A 22667-nucleotide genomic window follows, 5' to 3' on the forward strand; every position below is an offset into this window, starting at 1 on the left:
AATTCTAGAAGTCTTGCTCTGCATGTTTTCACTACACTGCTTAGATTGCCGTGGTACATATGTTGACCAAAACAAGACACATTGTACATGACTTTATTTGTAGATCACAATTAATTACATGGAAATTACAAATGAATATATATATATATTATTTTAGAATCAAACACAAATATAGGATTATCTTCATATTTTGCTATTAACAGCATTCTCCAAGGCTTTGGCAACTTGGTCCACATTTAGGTTATTCAGTGACACATTCTTTTCTAGCCCAAAAGCTGTAAAAAAGCAAATTTGATTTTTAAAAAAATCTTATAGACTTCAAAGATAATTCTAAGGTTTCAAAAGACAATCATGTTTTTTAATCTACAGGTCTTTTATAACTGAATTGCTTACCTAAAATTTGCTAATACAATTCAGAGAAAAGCCTATGGGGATAAAATATATATGCACAGTACTGTTTTTCTAAAATGTTTTCAGCTGGCATTGAATTGTATGAGAGAAAAAAAAGGCTGCTCCATTGATGAAGATATATTTTCTTTGTGATGTGACAGCAGCACTTTCTGTAATACAGAAAATCCTCGACCTACAACCATAATGGAGCCTGCCTATTACGGTCACAAGTATAGAATCGCAGAATAACAGAATTGGAAGCGACTCTGTACCATTCCCGATAAATCCAATCTCTTGAAAACCTCCAGTGAGGAAGCAAGCCTCTCCACTGATTGTTCTCATTTCTCCTTAATTCTAGGTTGGATCTCTCTTTAATAATCTTCCATCTGTTTCTTCTTGTCCTGCACTCAGGTGCTTTGGAGAATAGATCAACCCCCTCTTCTCTGTGACAGTCCCTTAAGTATTGGAAAACTGCTATCATGTCATCACTAATCCTTCTCTTCACCAGACTAGATATATCTAGTTCGTGCAACCATTCATACAGTTTAGTTCCAGATCTCTACTCTTCGTTGTTATTGTTGTACTCACTTTTTCTAGAGTCTCAACAACTTTTTTGTATTGTGACCAGAATGGGATGGGGCATAGTATTCCAAGTGTGTCCTACTAATGCAGTATAAAGCAGTACTATCACTTTGCATTATCTTGATACAATCCCTCTGTCGATATAGCCTAAGACTGCACTGGCTTTTTTGGCAACTGAAGCACACTGCTGGCTCATATTTAACTGGTTGTTCACTGGAATGCCTAGATCAGTGGTTCTCAACCTTTCTAATACCGTGACGCCATAATACAGTTCCCCATGTTGTGGTGACCCCCAAGTGGGTGTGGCCATCAATAAGAGGGAATAGGACAGCTAGGGAAAAGGGAAAAAAATGGCGGACAGCGTGGTTTGGCGACCCCCGTGAAATGGTCATTCGAATGACCCATAGGTTGAGAACCACTGGCCTAGATCCTCTCACAGTTACTGTTTTTGAATCAGGTACCACCTATTTTATACCTGCGCATTTGGTTTTTCTTGCCTAAGCGTAAACCTTTTTTCATCACCGAACTGCATTTTATTGGATAGGGCCCAGTGTTCAAGTAGTCCTTCTGAATCTTGAGCCCATCTTCTAAGGTGTTGCCCCCCCCCTTGATATTTCCTGCAAATTTGATGAGTTCCTCTCCCTAGTCTAGATCATTTATGAAGATGTTGAAGAATACTGGGTCTAAGACAGAATCTTGAAGTACCACACTGCATACTTACATTTAGATGTAGTTCCATTGAGGACTACACATTAAGTGTGATTGGTCAGCCAGTTGCGAATCCATCTGGTGGTGATACTATTTACCTCACATTTTTCAATCTTACCAAGAAAGTAGGTTATGGTCTACTATGTCAAATGTCTTACTGAAGTCTAAATAAACTATGTTGACAGTATTTCCCTGATCCAGTAATTTAGTCTAAATTAAATTAATTAAACTTAAATTTTGCTCTAAAGGCAGTCAGCTAAATAGCAATTAACTTTCCAAGAGCTCAGCTTCTGCCCTGCCCATTTGCTTCACACGTTGTGCTCTAGCCGCCTGAACATTTTGACCTGAGTTTTTTCTTCATCTCAATGCAAGCTGCAGAAAGATTTTGTTCACTTCTTTCCTTTACTCTTCAGCCTGGCAGTCACCCATCAATATAAGTAACTTACAGATTTTTTTTCACCCTTTTTCCAGGCATGCAGTAAATTTGGCAAATGGGATAGTTAAAAAAGATGGCAATTGGAGGGAGAGAAGAGAAAGATCAACATATCCCCCAGCTTTTTAATTTTTTATTGAAGATATATGGGTTTCTGGGGGAGGGAGGGGTTAAGCAAGGGAAAGGTTTTGAGATGCTCCTTTGAAGCTGCTGTCTTTGCATGTAGGTACTGATTTCCCCAAAGTCTAGCAAGAGCCAGGAGAGGTTTGCAATCTCCTGACAGCCAGCTGATAGGGCAGAAAATTTCAAAAACAGCCGCCATTTCCACAAGTAAAATGACAGCTGCTTCCAGGAGGCATTGGGAGCAGGCCCAAGCACTATGAGTTCCCAATGGGGTGGGATGGGATGAAAGAGGTGGGGATGTTGCAGCATTTTTGTGATCATTTGTAAGGCTGAATGACCATCATGGTGCTACAGTTTGAAACAGCATCTATTTAACTTCGGGGGTTCATAACTTCAGAATGAGGTTAAGTGAGCTATCTATCTCGAGGAGTACCTATAGTCTATACACAACTCATTTTAATAGGTTATATTTATATATACTCTATTGCCTATCTTCTTGGGGCATACAATGCCCAGAATATCAACCCAATATAACCTGGCATATCATGCTATGACACCAAAACCCAAGATGCACAGAGTATATATGGCATGAGTGCAACCTCTAGGATTTTTAGCTCGCTTGTTAAGCATATTATATGAACACAGCCAGAGCTGAAATTCACATGTCCCTCCCAATTTTGCTTCATCAATTGTTCAATTTTCTCTAAACCAGGAATTTGGACAAGTGAGAGATCAAAATAATAACAGACTATATCTAGGAGTATAGTCTACCATTTATGAGTCACAGAAGGCCCTTTTAGATTGCAATACTCATTGCAAGCAGAGCATTTCTCCCATTCCCATCTAATTCTGAAATCTATCCTGCTTTATAATTCAACTAGATTGTACAATTTTAAAAAGATCTATTAATAGGGATGTAGGCAAATATATCCACTCCACAAAGACATTAAGTTTTACTATAACAATAATACAGCACTTTTGTTCAGTCAACAACTTTATCCATTAGTCCATACAGGGCTTATTATTTTCATTGCCTTGTATTATATTTTGATGGTCAGATTTTTAGAAATAAAGATTCAATGTCATCACAATTTGTTATACAGTTAGAAGAAAGATGCCCTCCATAATACTGGTAGTAATTATTTTTCCCATTACAGGATTAAAATCCTGTTTTCACTTATTTATGGAAGGCAATAAAGAATCATGATGCACTAATATCATACATTTCAAGCATTTGGCCATTGGGAGGTCCATTTAATTAAACAATTGATAATAGAAAATCAGCCTCAACATAAATTATGAGTGACAGAAATGTTTCTATGAAAATGTAAATTGAATACATTATATTTAGACATTCTTAGATTCTTAAAACATTATTTTTAAAATAAATGTTGTATTAGAAGATAAGTAAAAACTCTGTAAAAGAAACTAACAGGAGCATCTGTTTTTGTCTATGATTCTAACAGATTTTCCTTTCTGCCAGTTACTCTATACAATATTGGCACCTGCCAATTTTTTTTCTCTCTGTTGCAAGGATGTAGAATTCACCATAGGTTTGTTATATATTATGTAATAGAATTAACACAAAAGTCTCTATTGAATCTCTACCTTCTGTTTGTAATACTCTATATTTCTTTTAATAGATTAAGCCAACATGTGCATATATTGTTGGCATCAATTGTTTATGTAAAAATAGCCTTGACTTACAAATAACTGCAATTCATATCTGCAGAAAACCCATTTTTAACAATAATATATTTCAAAAAAAATGTTTTAGAGATAAATAACAAACCCTGGTGAGTGAATTGAACAAACTGTTTCTATTGTGCTAGCAATCCTTTTCTAACTCACCATATCTAGCCCAAAGCATAGGATGAACATTGGAGCACTCTCTGATCAAGATGGGGAAGTTTGGATTTGCCTTCTTCAATGTGACATAGTGTTGTTCAATGAAATCTCTGCAATACATTCAGTTCAAGAATGTTATTCCATTCAGTTACCAAAACTACAAAAAACATGTATTCATTCATATTTTACCCAGTTTTGATTAACTTTCAATGTTCAATGTTTTACTTTAATGATTTATATTGCTGTTTTTATGACATTGTAAGCCTTGAGTCTCTCAACAATGACATGGGTAGCAAATAAATTTAACAAATATTAATCACACAATATGCTTGTCAGAACCCATCCCTTTGGTTGGAGGGGGGGTGTTCTGTTCTTTTCGGTTTCTTTCTGTGGGTTCTGTCATTCTCCTGGGGGGAGGGGGAGGCTCCAGGGAACACATCTTTTCTCCTTTTTGCTTAGCTACAATGTATCCTCTCTGCCTGTCCTATCATGATTCACCCTTAAAAATTCCTCTGCTCTCTGTATTGTAAAGAAAGCAAGATTTGTTTTAATGCCGTCTGCCTTGAAACGTAAGGATTAGGATCAACCCCTCCTGGGCTTTCTCCTACAAAGCTTAATAGCAACCCAGAGGGCACCTCGCTATTTGCTTCCAGCCAGCTTATCCGCTTAGCAACTCCTAAGCAAGCAGCCAGGGCGAGGTTCTTTTTCTGAACCGCCAGGAGCCACTTCTGAAAGAAACTTTTGTTTCCTCCGATACCTTGAATACCAAGTACCTCCAGTGTTCCCAGTCATTTACTCTCGGACGGCTCCCTCGTATAGCCAAATATACTGAAGCGTACTAAATGAAACCTATTCAAATGCCCACAATGCACCACCGCCAAGCTGAGCAATGCTATCCACATTTTAGCCCGCGCGATGCGCAACGCCAAAGGATAAGCGGCACAGCTTCCATGTCCCTCCACAAAGGGGTCGAATAAGATCCCTGCTCGCCTCTCCACCTACCGGACTCCCTGACTAGCCGCCGAGTGTTGGCAAAGGTGGATCCGAATTTCCTTGAGATTCTGGCCAAGGCTACCCCCAACGGTTCGGACAACTGCGGCGGCCGCCATGGTGACCGCCAGCCCCAATGTCCCGCGGGCAGTGGGCGTTGCTGCGCCTTCGCTGTAGCCAATCCGGCGCTTAGCAGCAGACGACGCTTAATGACGCGAACAGGATGAGAAGCGCGCGAGGTGTTATGGGTAGTAAATATATAATTCTCTGCCGCGGCTTATAGACTTATGAGTGTTTGAAGAGATATAAAACTCATATTTTTTTCTTGATTTAAAGCTGTATCTGGCTGCACAAGTTCTGCACTGAAAACTGCAAACTAGAATCATCGGGGTGGAAGGGACCTTGGAGGTCTTCATCACTGGAGGTTTTTAAGAAAAGACTGGAGAGCCACCAATCTGAAATGGTATAGGGTCTCCTGCTTGAGTAGGGGGTTGGACTAGAAGATCTCCAAGGTCCCGTCCAGTTCTATTCTGATTGATTGTTCGTTTAGTCCAAATCCCTGCCCAAGGCAGGAAACCTTGTTACATTTCGAACAAATGGCTGTCCAATCTTGAAAACTTCTAGTTATGGAGCACTCACAACCCCAGAAGGCAAGTCGTTCCACTGATTAATTGTTCTCATTGTCAGGAAATTTCTCCTTTGGATCACTCTCTTACTAGCTTCCACCGATCGTTTCTTGTCCTGCTCTCAAGAACTTTGGAGAATAAGTTGAACCCCTCTTCTCTATGACACCTCCTCAAATACTTGGACAGCTATCATGTCACCTCTACGGCTTCTCTTCGTTAGAGTAGAAGATATACCTACCGTAGTTCCCTCAATCTTCCTGGTAAGGTTCAGCCTCCAGACCCCTTAGCATCTTTGTTCTCTTCTCAGAACTTTCTGAGGTACTTGGATCTAGGGATTTCTTCTACGCATAGAAATCAGCGAAAAATTAGAAGAGCAGCGATGGAACGGCTGATCTATGAAGAAACAAAGGCGGCAGCACAGCGAGACCAACATTTTTATAAGCAACCAAATAGGGCCTGCTAGGTCAGGTCATACGAAAGATCACTAGATTGTATCTTTGCAGTCTATATCGCAAAGTCCTGTATAGACGTTATGTATTGTTTTAAAAAGTGATGCGTTTAAGTTTCTAAACATTTAGGCAGAGAACCTGGAAAGCCGTTGAAATCAACCTAGAAAATATGAAAAGTTCGTTTAAAGTTCCCTCAGTCTTCAAAAAAGGATTACGTTTTTCAGTGTTAAAATAAGACTTGATATATATTGAATGAAATTGGTGTTTTTGCTGCAATCTGTTGAATAGACATGCTGAAGTCCTGATTTGTCTGTTATTTTTAATGAGAGATCATTGAAAGAAAGGCTAACTTAATTCTGAAACTCAACCCGGAAATAGCCTATCTCGACAAGTCTAAATTGAACTATATCTTATCTCTAAGCTCCCAGGAAGTTGCCGCGCAGTGCACTAGGGGGCTTAAGGGGCCCTTCCCTGCGCGGTGCCTTGTGGGAAAGAGGCAGAGTTCGGTGGATGGTTGTTTGTCACTTCAGCTGGATCCGTTAATATCTCAAGAGAAGCGACAATGCCGGAGCGAGACAGTGAGTGTCACCTTAAAGGCTGCGGGGGATGAGAGGGAGTCGGTGAAATGCCCTCGGGCTTCTTGTTGCTGTCAAATGAAGGGCCAGCGAATACATGTTCGGAGGGATCTTAGGCAGTCTGCCGCCCCTTCCCTGTTTTATTCCTGAGTGGCGGGGGAGGGGAGGCTGGGAGGGGGGTCTTTTTCCTTGGCTCCCTTTTGATGGATACAGTAAAACAATCCCTAATGAACGATGGACCCTCTCCCTGAAAAGAATGGACGATCACAGAGCAGGTGCTTTTTCGATTTTAATTGCAGCTTTGAAGAGAGCTTTATAGCAGGGGTCTTCAAACTTGGCCCTTTTATGACTTGTGGACTTCAACTCCCAGAATTCTTCAGCCAGCGTGCCTGGCTGAGGATTTCTGGGAGTTGAAGTCCACAAGTCATAAAAGGGCCAAGTTTGAAGACCCCTGCTTTATGGAGTCAGATGGGCAAAGAATACAGTACTCGGATGATGGATTATTATTTATTTGTGATTTGTTTGCTAAATTTTTGCAAAACATGCCAGGTTTTTTCCTAAATTATATATTCTGTATTTTGCTCTGTGCTGTACTATATTAGATATAAAAATGCTAATTTTCAATGGGGAAATCTGAGGAGAAAAATGAAGGGAAAAGCAAGAGTTACTTACATGAAGTATTGCCTGTTCAATTACAATTTCAGAATTGAATATGATCATCGGTTTCTAATTCTTTTTTATATAAATATTTTTATTAAGTTTTTATAATTACAAATCTTTAGTTCTTAATAAACAACATGTTGTCTGGGTTCACATATTTAACAATAGTAATACAACTTCCATTTCTACTCTCTACTCCAGTTTTCCAGCTATTTATAGAAATTATCCCATGTTTGGAAATATTCTGTATCTTCTTTCCCTTTCATTTTCAGCGTGAGCCTATCCATTTCTGCACAATCTAAAATTTTCCTGATTATGTCTTCCTGATTATGGCATTTCTTCATTTTTTCAATACTGTGAAATGCAGTTTTTGCTGCTCTCAGTTTCTAATTCTTATTATTTTACATTTTTAGGGACTGGTGAAAACCAAAGTTTTGTGTTTGATGGGAAATTTTTTTACCCTTTTATATTTTAATTTACCTCTTGATTTTTATAAACATGACCAGATTCTTAAGCATGTATGTTTTGTGCTTCTGTGGGATTTACACACATGACTTTTGGGAATCTCTCCTTGTTTCTTCTGTCTTCAAGGAATCCTGAAGTGATTCCAAATAATAGGTATTGCAAATGATCATATTACTTTGTGCTAGTCCCTTGATTTTACTTGCATAGAAAATAATGGGGAAAAAATTGAAAAATTTCTGGTACAAATTCCAAGACACAGATATTAATATTCCTACAGATAATGAATTATTATGCACAAAATAAAAAGACCAAAGTATTGTAAAGAAAAATTCAATTGAGGAGAGGAGTTTATATTTGTGAACGTTGAAATGTGGAAAAATTAAGATAAAGAAGAAATAGTTTCTGTCATCGCTGTACCTTCCTGCTGGGTTTCACAGAATGGTCTGTAGACTGCAAGAAAGCTAATACTGTTCTGGACAAGTACTTTCTTGAATCTCTTAATTTTCCCACACTGTTAAAGTACCACTTTGGAACTGGCTGAAAATCAGTTATATATCAGGTATTTCTTGATATTATTTCTTTGCAGATATTTTACTTCTGCAGTAAAATGTCACAAAAGGTTGTTTGAATGAAATGCATACTTATATTTCAGATATATTATGTTTACTTATAATTCCCTTTCTAGGTGAGCCGTTCTCGAACCCTTTAGCCCCAGATGGCCATGATGTGGATGATTCTCATTCTTTTCACCAGTGAGTAGAACTTTTAATTTTACTTTAAGATAGAGCTTTCAGTATTGCAGACCAATTTTTGTCATATACATTGCTAAGGGGACATTTTCCTCCAAGTTCAACAATAGAATTTCTGTATTCTGTACATAGAACTTTGAAGATTGCCAATTGTTCTCACACTTATGTAGAATGCAAAATCTTAGCAGTACCACTTTGTTTATCCCTGCTTCCATCTCCAATTTATACTTGGAGGAAAAGCAAGCCTTGTCATTAAACAATGGTGCAGTGGGAGGCAAGGGAAAGGGTCTTTGTCAGTGCTGATTGGACTACGTTGGCCAGCAAAAACTTGTGTATATTACCTAGAGATTATAAAGGGCCAAAATAGTGTTTAATGTTGTAAGCTGCCTAGAGTTGCCTTGCAGAAAGATGGGTGGCAAACAAATTTAATAAATAAACAGGTAGGTAGGTAGAGAGCTAGATAATGGCACTTTATCCAGTGTACTTTTGATAATTATATAAAATACCACCTGACCAAGCAAACAATAAGGGTGCAATGGAACTATAACATTCTGATTTTTTTTCTATATCTTTCTGGTTTTTCTGACCAATTTTCATGCTATAATCAGTGGGCAAATCATGTGACATCACAAAGTAATTTTCTCACTAGCAGGGATTGTGGGAAATCTACCATATGTACAATACATGGGTATACTAACTGAATATTATATAGGGGCATTTAATTTTTCTTAATAAATTATGTACTACAAATTGCACATTTTTGCAGTATTTCAAATGCTTTAATTTTTCTAACTTTTTCAGAGTCATTTGGAGTCAGCTGGCATACAAAATTAATGAATAATGATACTTATACTTATTCTGTTTTTATGCGTTTTTGTAAGCAATTGTTTTTGTGATAGGTCTAAATTGACCAATGAAGACTTTCGTAAGCTTCTTATGACTCCGCGGGCAACACCAACATCTGCACCACCTTCAAAATCTCGCCATCATGAGTAAGCATGCAATTTTTGTATTTTTTATCAAAAATATATTTATCAAATACATTTTAGCTGATGCATAACTATCTAACTTAATCTCATGTTATCTATAAAACAAATACATGTTTAACTTGTATACTGAAATAATTGAAATACAGACCCACAATAAATGCTAAAATCAAGACCAGGCTATTTGAATAAATAGAATTTGCAAAATTCAGAAAATGTTTTGTACATTTTATCCGTGTACCAATCCTGAAAAGTAAAGTTTATTACTTTCTACAAACTGCCTACATGATGTTATTATTTTGAAAGCATTTTTCTTAAAGGGATTTAGGTTCCCTCTGAGGTGAATAAAGAATAAAACTTCATTATTGCTAAAAAAAAATTGAAATTAGAGTTTAAACTTTATTGCAATTTAATCATAGGATATTATGAACGTTTTCTTGTTCTTTTTAGAATGCCAAGAGAGTACAATGAAGATGAAGATCCAGCCGCTCGTAGGAGAAAGAAAAAAAGGTAATAGGGACTGGTTCCTGAAGTTTCCAAAAGAGTTGATGTATTTTTGAACTGGAGAAAGAATCATATTGCTGGATAAATGGAGCTAATCGTTTTGCGTATCTTTTGGTACTTAATGTAAGCATGAATCAGACAATATATATGTTATTTCTCTGTATGAATAATGTAGGCCTAGGTCAGGGGTGTCAAACTGCTGGCCCGCGGGCCGGATGCATCATAGTGAAACCACGCCCACCCCATTGCCGGCAATGGCAAAAACGCGATATGTCACGACACGTCACATGACATTGTGAGTTTGACACCCCTGGCCTAGGTTAAGGATGAAACAAAGGAAAGTGGCAATCAGTATTACTGGTGTTAAAAAAGTATTCTTAGAATATTGTGGTTTGTTTGCTTAATATATTTTGGCTTTTGTTTTCTTTTTTAAAATGTCAGCTATTACGCAAAACTACGCCAACAAGAAATTGAGCGAGAGAGGGAATTGGCCGAGAAATACAGAGACCGTGCCAAGGAAAGACGCGATGGTGTCAACAAAGATTATGAAGAAACAGAACTAATCAGTACAACTGCCAATTACAGGGCAGTAGGACCCACTGCAGAGGCGTGAGTACAGTCACAGTTACTGCCATTCTGACTTGGAGTACAGAGCAGTGCTTATCTTAAAACATTTATTTTTATTGTACTAGGGATAAATCAGCAGCAGAAAAGAGGCGGCAATTGATTCAGGAGTCCAAATTCTTGGGTGGTGACATGGAACACACTCACTTGGTGAAGGGTCTGGATTTTGCTTTGTTGCAAAAGGTGAGCCAGATAATGCAACAGTGCATGTAAGGAAGTTCTTGCCCTTATTTGTGTTGCTGCTGTACCTAAAAATATTTCATCTAAGTTATTTTTTTGTAATTTTTCCTATCTTGGATTGTAATGTCTCCTCTTCCCAATTATATCATTGCAGAAATTGTTTGAAATCAAGAAAAATCTGAGAATTTGTTCAGGGCTTTCAAGTCACTGTTTTTCAGTGGTTGCTACGAAAGTATATTATGTCAATTGCATATTTGGCATAGAATGCATACATTTCATGTATGAAATATCTGCATTAAACATCTAAAGTAACCTTTTTTTCCCATTTGCCACTACTTATTTCTCCCTCTCTCCTTAACCTTCCATGCCTTAGCAATCCTGAGGCAGGGAAGAGTGCTTTTTCTTGGTTGCTAATAACAGTAAGTAAATACTTGCTCTTGAACAAGGCTATGATGCAGGGAGATATTTTAAACTTCCTGGTAAGTTATGAAGTTTTTTTCCCTGCTGCTCATAACAGTGGAAAAACAATGGTGGCTGACCAGCTGGGTGCTAGTGGAAAACAGTGGATTCCGATCTGCAGACAGTGGTGAAGAGCTGTTGGGAGCCAGCAATTTGTTCCTATTTTATCTAATCTATTGGGAGTCTATATTCATAAAATCATACCATTTTGAAGAAAATGTATTTCTGGTCAGGTACGGGCAGAGATTGCCAGCAAAGAAAAAGAAGAAGAAGACCTAATGGAAAAGCCCCCAAAAGAAACTAAGTAAGTAGAGATAAGAGAGTTCTGACCGATGAACTTTTAGACTGAAAAAATAGTAGCCCCACTACTCTCATGTATTTCATTGCTTCCTTTCTAGGAAGGATGAAGATCCTGAAAATAAAATTGAATTCAAGACTCGCTTGGGTAAGGTTGTTCAAACATTTTATTTATTTAATAGATTTACATTCTATTTCCCCCCCCCCCAGGTGTGTGTGGTAACATACATAATGCTTTCTTTCCATTTTTTTCTGTCCAACAACAAGCCTGTGAGAGTGACTCATCCAGAGTCACCCAGTGAACTACTGTGTTTGAGAGTGAACTTAGATCATCTCAGTCTTAGTCCAATAGTTTACATATTCTTTACCTAGAACACTGATGGGGAACCTTTTAGAGACCGAGTGCCCAAAATCCTCCCCGCCCTGCCCCCATCCCACCCATCCACAGGGAGACCTACTGCCTCCACGGCCCGCTGCAGATTGCCCAGGTGGCCCTGTAGTGCCATGGCGGCCATGCCCTCCGCCCATACCCCGCAGCATCATCTGCGCATGACGGGGCTCAAGGGCGGAGTCTTGTCCCTGTTGTCCGGCTGCCATGTCCTTGGCTGCGCTGCTAAAACACGGGCCACGGCCTGGGACAACTCTGCTCTGGGGGGGCTGCTGGTCAGGGGGACGCAGGGGGAGGCAGATGGCGTGCGTGCCCACAGAGAGGACTCTGAGTGCTGCCTCTGGTACGCGTGCCATAGGTTCGCCACCACTGACCTAGAATAAGATGTTATGAGCATGTACTCTGACCAAGTTTATTCTGACTTTATGAGTTCTTAAATAACCTGAGGGTGAAAGTAGATATTTTTTTCTAGTCTTGGTTTTATGTGCTTTGAAGAATGGCTGATTGGAGAAATGGCTGCAGTATCTTGGCTCTAGTTCTTAACAATATCATAAATCATACTGTGGCTTGTTTAGCTTAATGTATTGTGTGAATAGTGGCATATTCATGAATCCTCTTTTTTGCTAGGCCGTAACATCTATCGGATGCTATTCAGGAACAAGGCATATGAGCGGAATGAGCTCTTTCTGCCAGGACGAATGGCTTATGTGGTGGATCTTGATGATGAGTATGCTGACACAGATATTCCCACAACCTTGATTAGAAGTAAGGCTGATTGCCCAACCATGGAGGTAATTGACCTAATTGCTGTGGTTGCTTTATGAGCAAGGCAGTCATATATGAGCTATCAGGGTAGTGATTCCTGTGATTTATTCTTCTAGGCCCAGACCACACTGACTACAAATGATATTGTAATTAGTAAACTGACTCAGATTCTTTCCTATCTGAGGCAAGGCACTCGTAATAAAAAGCTCAAGAAAAAGGATAAAGGTAAGCATATGTTTTTAGAATTCAGACTTGCATATCTCATTTTCCATGATGAACAGCATTAAAAAATGAACATTTTGTTAACATTTGATTAAATGTCAGAATGGTAACAGAGTACAAAACTTAGATTCTACATTTCCCTAAATGTTGATGTTTCACATTAGTATGAAAAATGTGTTTAAGATGGAGATTATTTCTTTTTCAATCTGAAGAATAGACGCTTGCATGATCAAAGAGTGAAAAGATTAAGTTGGGTACCATATCATATAAAAATGCACCATTGATGAAATACTACAGACATTTGCAAAACCATATGTTTATTTCCTAAAAAAATAATATACCATGGGTACAGAAGTAAGTGTATTCTGATTTGCTATTTTTAGGGAAACTGGATGAGAAGAAACCCCCAGAGGCAGACATGAAGTAAGTATATGGCTATGTCAAGTGCTTATCCTTCAGGGCTGGATCCTTCTCATTGTATTTGGAACTATTTTCAGGAAGCTGCTGCATTTTTGCATGGTCTTCAGTTTGGAAAGAACAGACAAGTGAACTAATTTGGCTTCCCCTTTAGGATGCAGGGGCTGAATTGTGTAAAAAGGAAGATATCACACCTTGGGAGCAAAAGTGTTTAATAAAAAAGAATAACTTGTGATAAGTAATTCTCCGGGCAAGATTTTTATGCCATTTTCTGAGACTTAGGTGTTTTTTTTTATCTTTTGCCTTTTAATATGTGCTTGTTTGATGAAAAGTATTTTTGAAGATATTGGTGATTATGTACCGACTGCGGCAAAAGTGCCACGAGAAAAGGAACGAGAGAGATACAGGGAACGGGACCGAGAACGGGAGAGAGAGAGAGACAGGGAACATGAACGAGATCGTGAACGGGAAAGAGAAAGGGAACGTGAAGAGGAGAAGAAGAGGCACAGCTACTTTGAGAAACCCAAAGCTGATGATGAAGTAAGCACACATGTCTCTGTCCCATAAAATTAAGACTTTGTCAGGCCCAAAAATGAATTAAGTTTAGTTCTTTACTACTTGCTTACACCTAATGGACAGGATCTTGTCAAACTAAAACTATAACTTTCTACCTTACTAGATGTATCCTAAGAGATTCTAGGGTGTGGTTACCCTAAGCCTCTTTCTCCCCCCCCCCCTTCCCCATCCAGTGTGGGATTGTGTAGTTTCTTAATCCTGTCCTCTATGTGGGAAAGCTCTCTGTTGCCAAAACACTCCCCCACTGCTCTTGCAAGTGACATTCCATCACAGATACTGTGTTTTTGGTGGCTCTTGATCAGGACTATGTTTTACCATTATAAAACAATTTTGAAATCTTTTGTAACCTTAATGAGGCTACAATAATTAAATGGAAACAGTGAATTAAATTGAATATTTGTGCAAAATTGCCAGTAAAATTGTAGAAATAATGGTCTTGTAGTATTTTACTCCATTCTCAAGTAGTTCGCAGATACTAGTTGCAAAGGTACATGAACTTTTGGCTTCTTATCAATATTTGGCACGTGGGGACAAAATTCTGCACTATATGCATCTTTTAAGCTAATCAAACATAGCTTATCTTATGTTAAGTAACTAGCCTTCATTTTGATTGTTTATTTTGAGAGTAATGTGTTCATTTTCTTTTCTCCATTTAGCCTAATGATATAGATAAAGGTAAGTTCTTATGTTAAATTTGATTTAAAAACTGGCTGCAAACAGGAAAAATACGATTGCTAAACAAAATATCTGTGCAATTGTAGATTTAAGAAATAACTTTTATCTCAGTCATTCAATATCACTAGAGATTTATCTCCATTGAATATTTAGAAAACCTAATACAGTATGACTGGAATTTTTTTTTAGCTTGATGATTAGCCATGTTAGAAAGATTTTTAAAAACGTATATTTTGGGTTTTTTGTATGATTATCTCCTTATTTGTGGTAAATTTAAAGACTGGTTTACATAACACAATAAGCCAACATTGGCTTTTTTATATCCCTTAAGTTTTGGAGTAGCCTCCTGGTTTAGTGGTTCCAATCTCAATACACCCAATGGCACCCAATCAAGAGGATCTTCTATGATCTCCTCTTAGTTTTCATTAAGATTCAGCTGGAGTATAGTATTATTTCTGTCAGGCTGGTCAGTAATTCCTTTCTTTTTTTCAGGACCTGGCTCAGCCAAAGAGTTGATTAAATCAATCAATGAAAAGTTTGCTGGTGCTACTGGCTGGGAAGGGACAGAACCATATCCTTTACATCTGTATACTGAATGAGGGATTCTGTATAGCGTTTAGCAGCTGCTATAGGGTTTTTGGTAAAGCATTTATCTTCGCTAGAAATTCAAATCTTCATTTAAAGAAAATACTTTGCTTTGGTATCTTGAGAAAGCCCCAAAATAATACCAAGACTTAAGATAACATTTGGAACCAGAATCTCGGTTTTTCACTGAAGTAGTTGTTAAAGGAGACCGTACATGACTGCTTTGCTCAATGACTGCAATCCTGGCACTCCAGGTTGTAATCAATAAGCAATCTTGCAAGTTGTTAAATGGAGGAGTCCCAGATAAGGAATACAAGGGTGCCTCAGGAGCGGGGGAGGCCCTAGAAGGCCTGTGCAGGGCATATGTTAGTTTGGGCAGGTGCTACAGTGCAGTACAAAACCACAACCACTCCAGGAAGTCTCAGCCAGCCCAGGCCAGCCTTACAATGCAGAATTCAGTAACAGTGCCAGTATTGGTCCTGAACTAGAGTCCTAGGGCAGTGTTTCCCAAACTTGACAATTTTAAGGCATGAGGACTTCAACTCCCAGAATTCCACAGCCAGCAACGCTGGCTGTGGAATTCTGGGAGTTGAAGTCCACATGCCTTAAAATTGTCAAGTTTGGGAAACACTGTCCTAGGGTCTTCAGCAATCTTGGCCTGTTGCCGCCGCCACCCCGAATTTCAACCTCAGCCCCAGTGTTGTCGCTGCTGTTGAGAAATACTGTCTCAAGCCCCACACCGTGGCCTGCCATTCTGCACGCTACTCACCTTCAGTTGTTTTTCACCTGCTGTTTTCCCCCAGAATGCCAGCATGGAAAAAGGCAGTAGCCATTCTTGTAATAACTTCAGACGTTTCCCTGACTTTTTCTTTTTTCATTTCCTACATCATGGGGCTGATTGGTGCTGGATGGTGGCGGCTGCAGTATGGGGCTTGAGATAGCATTTCTTGATGGTAGAGGCAGCATTGGGGCTGAAATTGAGGCCTAAGAGTGGAGATAGCTGGCTGAGACTGCTGAAGGCCCTAACCTCTATGTCAGGATTGTACCATGAGGCGTAGGGCAGGTATTAGGGGACATACATGGGAGGGGGGAGTTAACAGTGCCCGTGCGTTTGTAAGTGTAGGTGGGTTGCCACACATCCAAATTTTGATCACATGACTGCAGGGGTGCTGCAACGGCCATAGATTTGGGCACAGTTGCAAGTCCCTTCAAAATGATAATTTTGAATTATCATTGTATGAAAGGTTGTTTAAGTCAAGGACTGCAGTTATATATATGTTTTATGGAAATATATAGAAATAATCCTTGCTTAATGACTTAGTGGCCGTTTAATAAATGACAGACACCCCCCCCCCCCCCGGCAAAGCTACATAAAACCCAGTTCCAAAGTTCTGACAGTGGCATACCCTCCATGATCACACGATTGTATTTTAGGTACTTGGCAACCAGGACACTTTTATAGCTGTACACGGTGTTCTACAGTCATGTGACCACAATTTACGACGTCTTATGCCTTTTCGTCCAGTTTCCAGCAGAAAACACCCATTGGTACACAGTGATTTGCTTAACAACCACAGTATCCACTTAGTAAGTGCTGCGAAAAAAGTCATAAAATTGGGCCAGTTTTGACTTACAACTGTTATGACTTAAGAAAGACATTCTGGGCTCCATTATGTTGAGGACTACCTATTGTTTCCAGTGGAGTGACTGGAAGAGATACTTTACTCCAATGAAATTGGTATGATTGTTACAAAAGCTTGTAAGAAAGAAAATATTGATCTGAACAGCTTAAGACCTTTTCAATATTCTGCTTGGTCTCCCCATATGGATTCATGGTGCTTGCTTATTAGGTAGAGACAGTCTTGTCCCTTTCAGACTACTTTTGTTCCTTATCCTTTAATACATTAAAAAAAACTGAAGATAAAAAGCAAGTGGGTGACTTCTTTGGAATGTTAAACAGCTATGCCGAATGCTACCCTGCAACGTAAGAATATTATGTATTCACCATTCAGAGGACTACTGATACAGGAACAGAACTTAACATCAGAAAGTTATTTAAATTTTGGAATAGTGGGACATAAATTTTAAATTAAAAAAAAAAAACATTTAGACCAGGAATATGAAACCTTTTTGGCTCAAGGACCATGTACATTTTCTTGGCAAATAATTTTGACAAAAAAAACATTTATTTATTTAAAATGTCAGGGCCAGAAGTTGATAGGGCTAAGTCATTGTCATATGCACAAACTTGGAAAAAGTTTGGCTTTATACTAAAGCATTAGCAGAATCTGAAGTTAAATAGTTTGAAGATATTCAAAATGGTCCTGCAACTATCAGCCTGTGCACACACACATACACACACACATATGTTTTCTACTCAACTGAGTAGCAGAGTAGTGGGCTAGGAGAATATAACTTTTTTGAAATAATCTATTTCTATAGATGCTGACTGAAATCCAATTTTTCAGTTTTAGATTTTATCATGTATACTATAGAATCTATAAACTAAGCAGAGAATTCAAGATTTGTTACTGCTATGTCTCAAACTATAATTTTGAATGGGATTGTAGATACAGTTACTGCCAATTTTGTGTTTATCTTAGAATGGATGCCATGGCTGTGGATAGTGATGAAGAAGTAGATTATAGTAAAATGGATCAGGTATACCATCGATAACTTTAAAATAAGTATTTTTGTATGTTGTAATAATTTCATAATGAGTCATTTGGAATCTGTATACTATTAAAACTCTCCATGTTTGTGTGTAAACTTTAACTGGGCAAAATAGTACATCATAGGAGATACCTCAAATGGACTAACTTATAGATTGCACTCAAAATTCAAAATCCTTACTCTCATGCAATTGAAATTTGGCAAATTTTATGACATAATACAAAACATCATAAACCACCTCCTATGGTCAATTGTGCTGTACAGTTCAACATGGGCTATTTTCAAGGCAGATACATCTCTGAATAGCTCCGTGAATATTTTAAGTTTTTTTTCCTAGTGAAGGCAGTACATTAGAATCTCTGCCATTGCTGAAGGCATTGAGGAATCTGATAAGGAAATAGATCTGAAAAGCTGACCCAATGGATCAGAGTTTGTCTAGTGTGTGTGTGTGTGTGTGTGTGTGTGTGTGTGTGTGTGTATATATATATATATATATATAGAGAGAGAGAGAGAGAGAGAGAGGGAGAGAGGGAGAGAGGGAGGGAGAGAAATTTTTCATAGGAACCTGGCAGCTTTAATTTTCTAGCTTTACTTGCAGTTGAATAAGGTGCTATAATGGATTTTACTATGTGAGATAAAATATTTTAATGCTTTCTTCTGTATAATGTGTGTTCATACCCACTGCAAAAAGGAGAAAAGTAGCATAATGGATAGTCTAGGAACTTTATTCTTGGAAGCTAATATTTTTTGTTTACTTTTTCAGCAGCAAAGTTAGAGTATGCTATTATATGGAGCATTCAAACACAGTTTCATTTACTTTCAGCCTAAAGTGGTACAGTTCTTTTTACTACATAATTCTACTTCATTTGTCTTTTTCTCCTTCCCCAAGGGAAACAAAAAAGGACCTCTGGGTCGTTGGGACTTCGACACACAGGAAGAATATAGCGAGTACATGAATAACAAAGAGGCTCTACCCAAGTGAGTTTGCAAGTTGTTTTTAAGAGTAGGAAGATAGATGGTATTATAGGGTATATTATTTATAAGTAATAGGATTCCAGAAAACCCTTAAGACCTGTCTCTGTCCCCAGGCTGAGGGTTAACATGGTACGATATATTAATTATACCCCTGTCATATTATTTGTCTTGCACTGTTTGTTGTTCTATTGTTTCAGCCTTGGCTGCCTATTTATGTGGTTTTTAACTGTTTATATGGATTTTATAGCCCGCCCAGAGGTTTCTGGAACGGGTAGACATATTAAGTCAATTAAATTAAATTAAAATTATTATAATTAAATTCCTACTACATTTTTGCAGAATGCCTCATAAGATGCCTCATATAACAGAACTTAGATCTCAGTTTTTTGCATCAGACTAGCTGAATCATAAATTCCCCATCTGTACTTGTTCCTCTTATTTTAGAGCAGCGTTCCAATACGGAATCAAGATGTCTGAAGGCCGTAAAACACGTCGTTTCAAAGAGACCAATGACAAAGCTGAACTGGATCGGCAGTGGAAAAAGATTAGTGCAGTAAGCATCTTAAGCTACATTTATTAGTAACATTTGTTTTGTCCACCTTGGGTAGTAGTTTTCTTTACGGTTTTGTACACATGCCTTACAGGTTTTAAGATTTGGAAAGGATTGTGTTCTGCTATTTCATTCAGTTTCATGCATAGAAATATGCTATATTTTTAGGTGCTTTCATTTCTGTGTTGGCTTCCAATCAGATTGTGACACCTTTTAATATCTAGTTTATGATCAAAATTCTGATGCCTAAATGTTCTCTTCATATTGTGGGAGCAAACTAAACTTTTTCATATGTGCTGGTCTATTTAATTTTTGTGCTATTCACACAGTCTTTTGCTTGAAAGTTAGGCACTCCAAAAAAAACAAATGCTTTAATGTCATATCCACAATACAGTGATTGTATTCTCTTTACAGATCATTGAAAAAAGAAAGAAGATGGAAGCTGATGGGTTAGTATAATTGCACATGAAAAGTTAGTGTGATGTGAAAAGTACTCATGGAGCCATCTCTATGTCTTATGTGTTATCTTATATGTATTCAGCAAAGTGCTGCTACTCATTTGTGGCAGGAGATACATGTTTGGTCTGAAGAATGTTAATTAATTTACCTTCTGCATTTTTTGCTCTTAGATATGCTTTGTTTTTAGTACTATATGTTTTTTTGTGTGTGTGGTTTCTGCTAAAGTGCCCCATATTACAGTATTTCATATAAATGTCTATAATTTCAGGGTTGAGGTGAAGAGACCAAAATACTGACGCTGCCAGGAGGCTTTGATTCCTTCAGTTGTATTTCAAAAGCTCAGCTCTAGTGGAGATTTGATTCTGATGGACTAGTCACTGGAACAAGCCCACCTTGCTTCCTGCTTACATATGAATATGAAGGGCAGCTCCTGATTGCAATGAAACTTTTTAGATGCTTTTTTCCTTCTCTGCAGCACATGTTCCCCAAGGGCTTGCACTTTGGATTTGTACTGCAATAAAAACTGCTAAAATGTTAATGTTACAGAATTCTTATTGTATTCCTTGAATACATGGCAATGTGGGGCAGGTAAAATTGGGGGGGGAGGTTTTCTTTATACAGAAAGTAATATGAATGGTCTTGTTAGTAGTATTTGCTATTATTGAAATACATCCTGATGTGAACTTACATAGCATATTCTGCCTATTAGGAAAAATCTTTGTCTTCATCGTTACTTACTACTACTATAGTTTCTGCCTATCTTGTACAGAGTAGGTGTGCACCAAGCTCCCTCAATTAAACATTATCATCTTGTGAGACCAAGGAAGTACAGTATGCCTGCTCTGCCACTGACACTGCCCTCTGGAACAGCATCCTCACGGACACAGATAGCACCCTTTCCTCTTGGATTTCAGAATGCCCTTAAGACTTGGCTCTGTTCCTCTGGAGCACTTTAATATTTTATTAGTACTGTTGTTTATAGTCTGGGTTGCCATGTCATGCTTCATATTTTTAAACTGTTTTAACTGTATATTTGGATACTGTAAAGCTTCCAGAGTTAGCCGCAATAAAAAAGAAATAACAATAAAATACAAATATTTTAATTAAATGAATTAAAATTGCCACAATTAAGTCATTAAAGCTAATAGAAATATTAATCCAATATAAACAGGAGTAAACATTTCAAATATTTGCTTAATGATCATGAATGAAGAGGCAATAATACTTTCCTCAGTTGTTGAATCCCCACTAATAATTTTTAAAGATTGGTCTTACAACTTAAACTTTCTGAGGACGTGTCTGCAAGTTTTCCTACTTGTTGTTGGATTCTAATAGTTAAACATTAACATTTGCTTGTCAGTGTTGCCATTCTCTACATAATAAATAAATCACAATCATTAAGTGGTAATTGTGTGTAGATAACTACCTTTGTGTGAAACAATTCAGTATTTTGTCTCCCAAATATTGAAGCCCAGTCATTCATAAGAACCACTCTAGAGACTTTTGTAAGAACCTGGCTCTCTGGATTAAGCCATCAAGGAAAAATGCCTGTTTTCTTCTTGATTTACACAATGTCCACAAATTTTTTCAAAGTGTAAGGAGAAAAAAGCTGTTTCATGTTTTGTTTTTTAAAAAAATAAGCAGTGGGGTATCCACTCTTAATAAAATATATCAGTTAAATAAAAACTATCTTATGAAAACAGATACACAGTTCCTTAGTGTCATCTCTCTAAAGACAAATGGTTTTTACAGAAACCAGGTTAGGGGGGTTTAATGGAAATACTAATTCTAATAATGCTTTCTAGGCTAATTGCAGAATATATTATCTGATGAAAAGATTGCTTTTCAATATTTATGGTCAGATAATTGTCAATTAGCAATTATGAATTCTTATAATCCAACCATATATTCTTTAAAACAAATACATGATATTTACATGAACTATATAATACGTAGTTAAATAAAATTTTGGATTTTTTTGTAGTTCCTAACACTATCACCCAATTTATATCATTTAGATTCGTAATATGTTCATAATGTATATGAATTAAAACAGAATTTGGTAATCTTTCAATCATTCTTTGATGTCTACAGTTAAAGCATGTGACACAGATGCTGTTACAATTTTAGACCACAATTTAGTGCAGGGCTTTTCAACTGGTGGTATGTATACCACTTGCCACATGGCAGGTGATACACAATTGCTAGCCAATGTAGCAGTGGAGGGGAATGAGGGAGAGCAGCTGCAGCTGCAAGACTGTCTTGGCTGGGCAGAAGCCAGCAGGGCTCCAGCTGATTGGCTTGGAGCTGGAGGGGAACTGAAGAAAAAAAAAAGGGGGGGGGAAGAGAGGAGGCTATAAAAAAACGTGGTTTGGGTGGGGGAGGGGAAAAAAGACAACAGGAAAGGTTTAATCCCTTTAAATAAATGTAATTAGTTTTACCCTCTTTAATTGAGTCTGTGGCTTTTAGAAAGTTTTCTTTGAAGGTAAACTGGATTAATTTAAAGCTAAAGCTTTTTGCAACTGAGCCTTTCAGTCTAGAATTGCAACATTGTGACATGTGACACACCTGAGGCAGCTTAAAGAGAAAAAAAACGGAGTTTTTGATTCCTGTGTCTTTAAGGGTACAGGGAAGGGATTGGGTAAGTGTGCATTCTGTGGAAGAGCTCAGAAGGGCCAACCAGCTAGCTCAGGAGTAAGACCTGTGGACTTCAACTCCCAGAATTCCTCAACCA

At 37.9% G+C, this 22667-nt stretch overlaps 2 protein-coding genes across 2 annotated transcripts; one reads left to right on the forward strand and one right to left on the reverse strand.

The window, feature by feature from the left end:
* Positions 1–77: 77 nt before the first annotated feature.
* Positions 78–5245, reverse strand: NDUFA2 (NADH:ubiquinone oxidoreductase subunit A2). Its single transcript, XM_039325980.1, has 3 exons — positions 5087–5245; positions 4088–4194; positions 78–275 (listed from the first exon to the last, which is right to left on the reverse strand). Exons 1-3 carry the CDS (start codon positions 5191–5193, stop codon positions 184–186), a joined length of 306 nt encoding a protein of 101 aa, XP_039181914.1. The 5' UTR covers positions 5194–5245; the 3' UTR covers positions 78–183.
* Positions 5246–6583: 1338 nt separating this feature from the next.
* IK (IK cytokine) lies at positions 6584–21341 on the forward strand. Its single transcript, XM_039326038.1, has 20 exons — positions 6584–6727; positions 8535–8601; positions 9498–9590; positions 10035–10094; positions 10530–10697; positions 10781–10895; positions 11585–11655; positions 11750–11796; positions 12664–12827; positions 12918–13026; positions 13407–13446; positions 13773–13980; positions 14673–14691; positions 15184–15262; positions 17180–17260; positions 17880–17937; positions 18839–18927; positions 19369–19477; positions 19889–19923; positions 20202–21341. The coding sequence occupies exons 1-20, from the start codon at positions 6712–6714 to the stop codon at positions 20227–20229; spliced, it is 1656 nt and encodes a 551-aa protein (XP_039181972.1). The 5' UTR covers positions 6584–6711; the 3' UTR covers positions 20230–21341.
* Positions 21342–22667: the final 1326 nt, after the last annotated feature.

Source organism: Crotalus tigris, unplaced genomic scaffold (genome assembly GCF_016545835.1).
Source record: "Crotalus tigris isolate CLP2741 ecotype Arizona unplaced genomic scaffold, ASM1654583v1 scf7180000024339.11422700, whole genome shotgun sequence".
NCBI lineage: Eukaryota > Metazoa > Chordata > Lepidosauria > Squamata > Viperidae > Crotalus > Crotalus tigris.

What these genes read in the sequence shown, in the direction of transcription:
- IK (XM_039326038.1), top strand. An exon ending in GTAGGACCCACTGCAGAGGC is followed by an intron (nt 10,698 to 10,780) that starts GTGAGTACAGTC and finishes TTATTGTACTAG; the next exon opens with GGATAAATCAGCAGCAGAAA. An exon ending in ATTTTGCTTTGTTGCAAAAG is followed by an intron (nt 10,896 to 11,584) that starts GTGAGCCAGATA and finishes ATTTCTGGTCAG; the next exon opens with GTACGGGCAGAGATTGCCAG.
- NDUFA2 (XM_039325980.1), bottom strand. Translation starts at nt 5,193, where the DNA reads ATGGCGGCCGCCGCAGTTGTCCGAACCGTTGGGGGTAGCCTTGGCCAG. An exon ending in GCGGCTAGTCAGGGAGTCCG is followed by an intron (nt 4,195 to 5,086) that starts GTAGGTGGAGAG and finishes AATGTATTGCAG; the next exon opens with AGATTTCATTGAACAACACT. An exon ending in TATGCTTTGGGCTAGATATG is followed by an intron (nt 276 to 4,087) that starts GTGAGTTAGAAA and finishes GCTTTTTTACAG; the next exon opens with CTTTTGGGCTAGAAAAGAAT.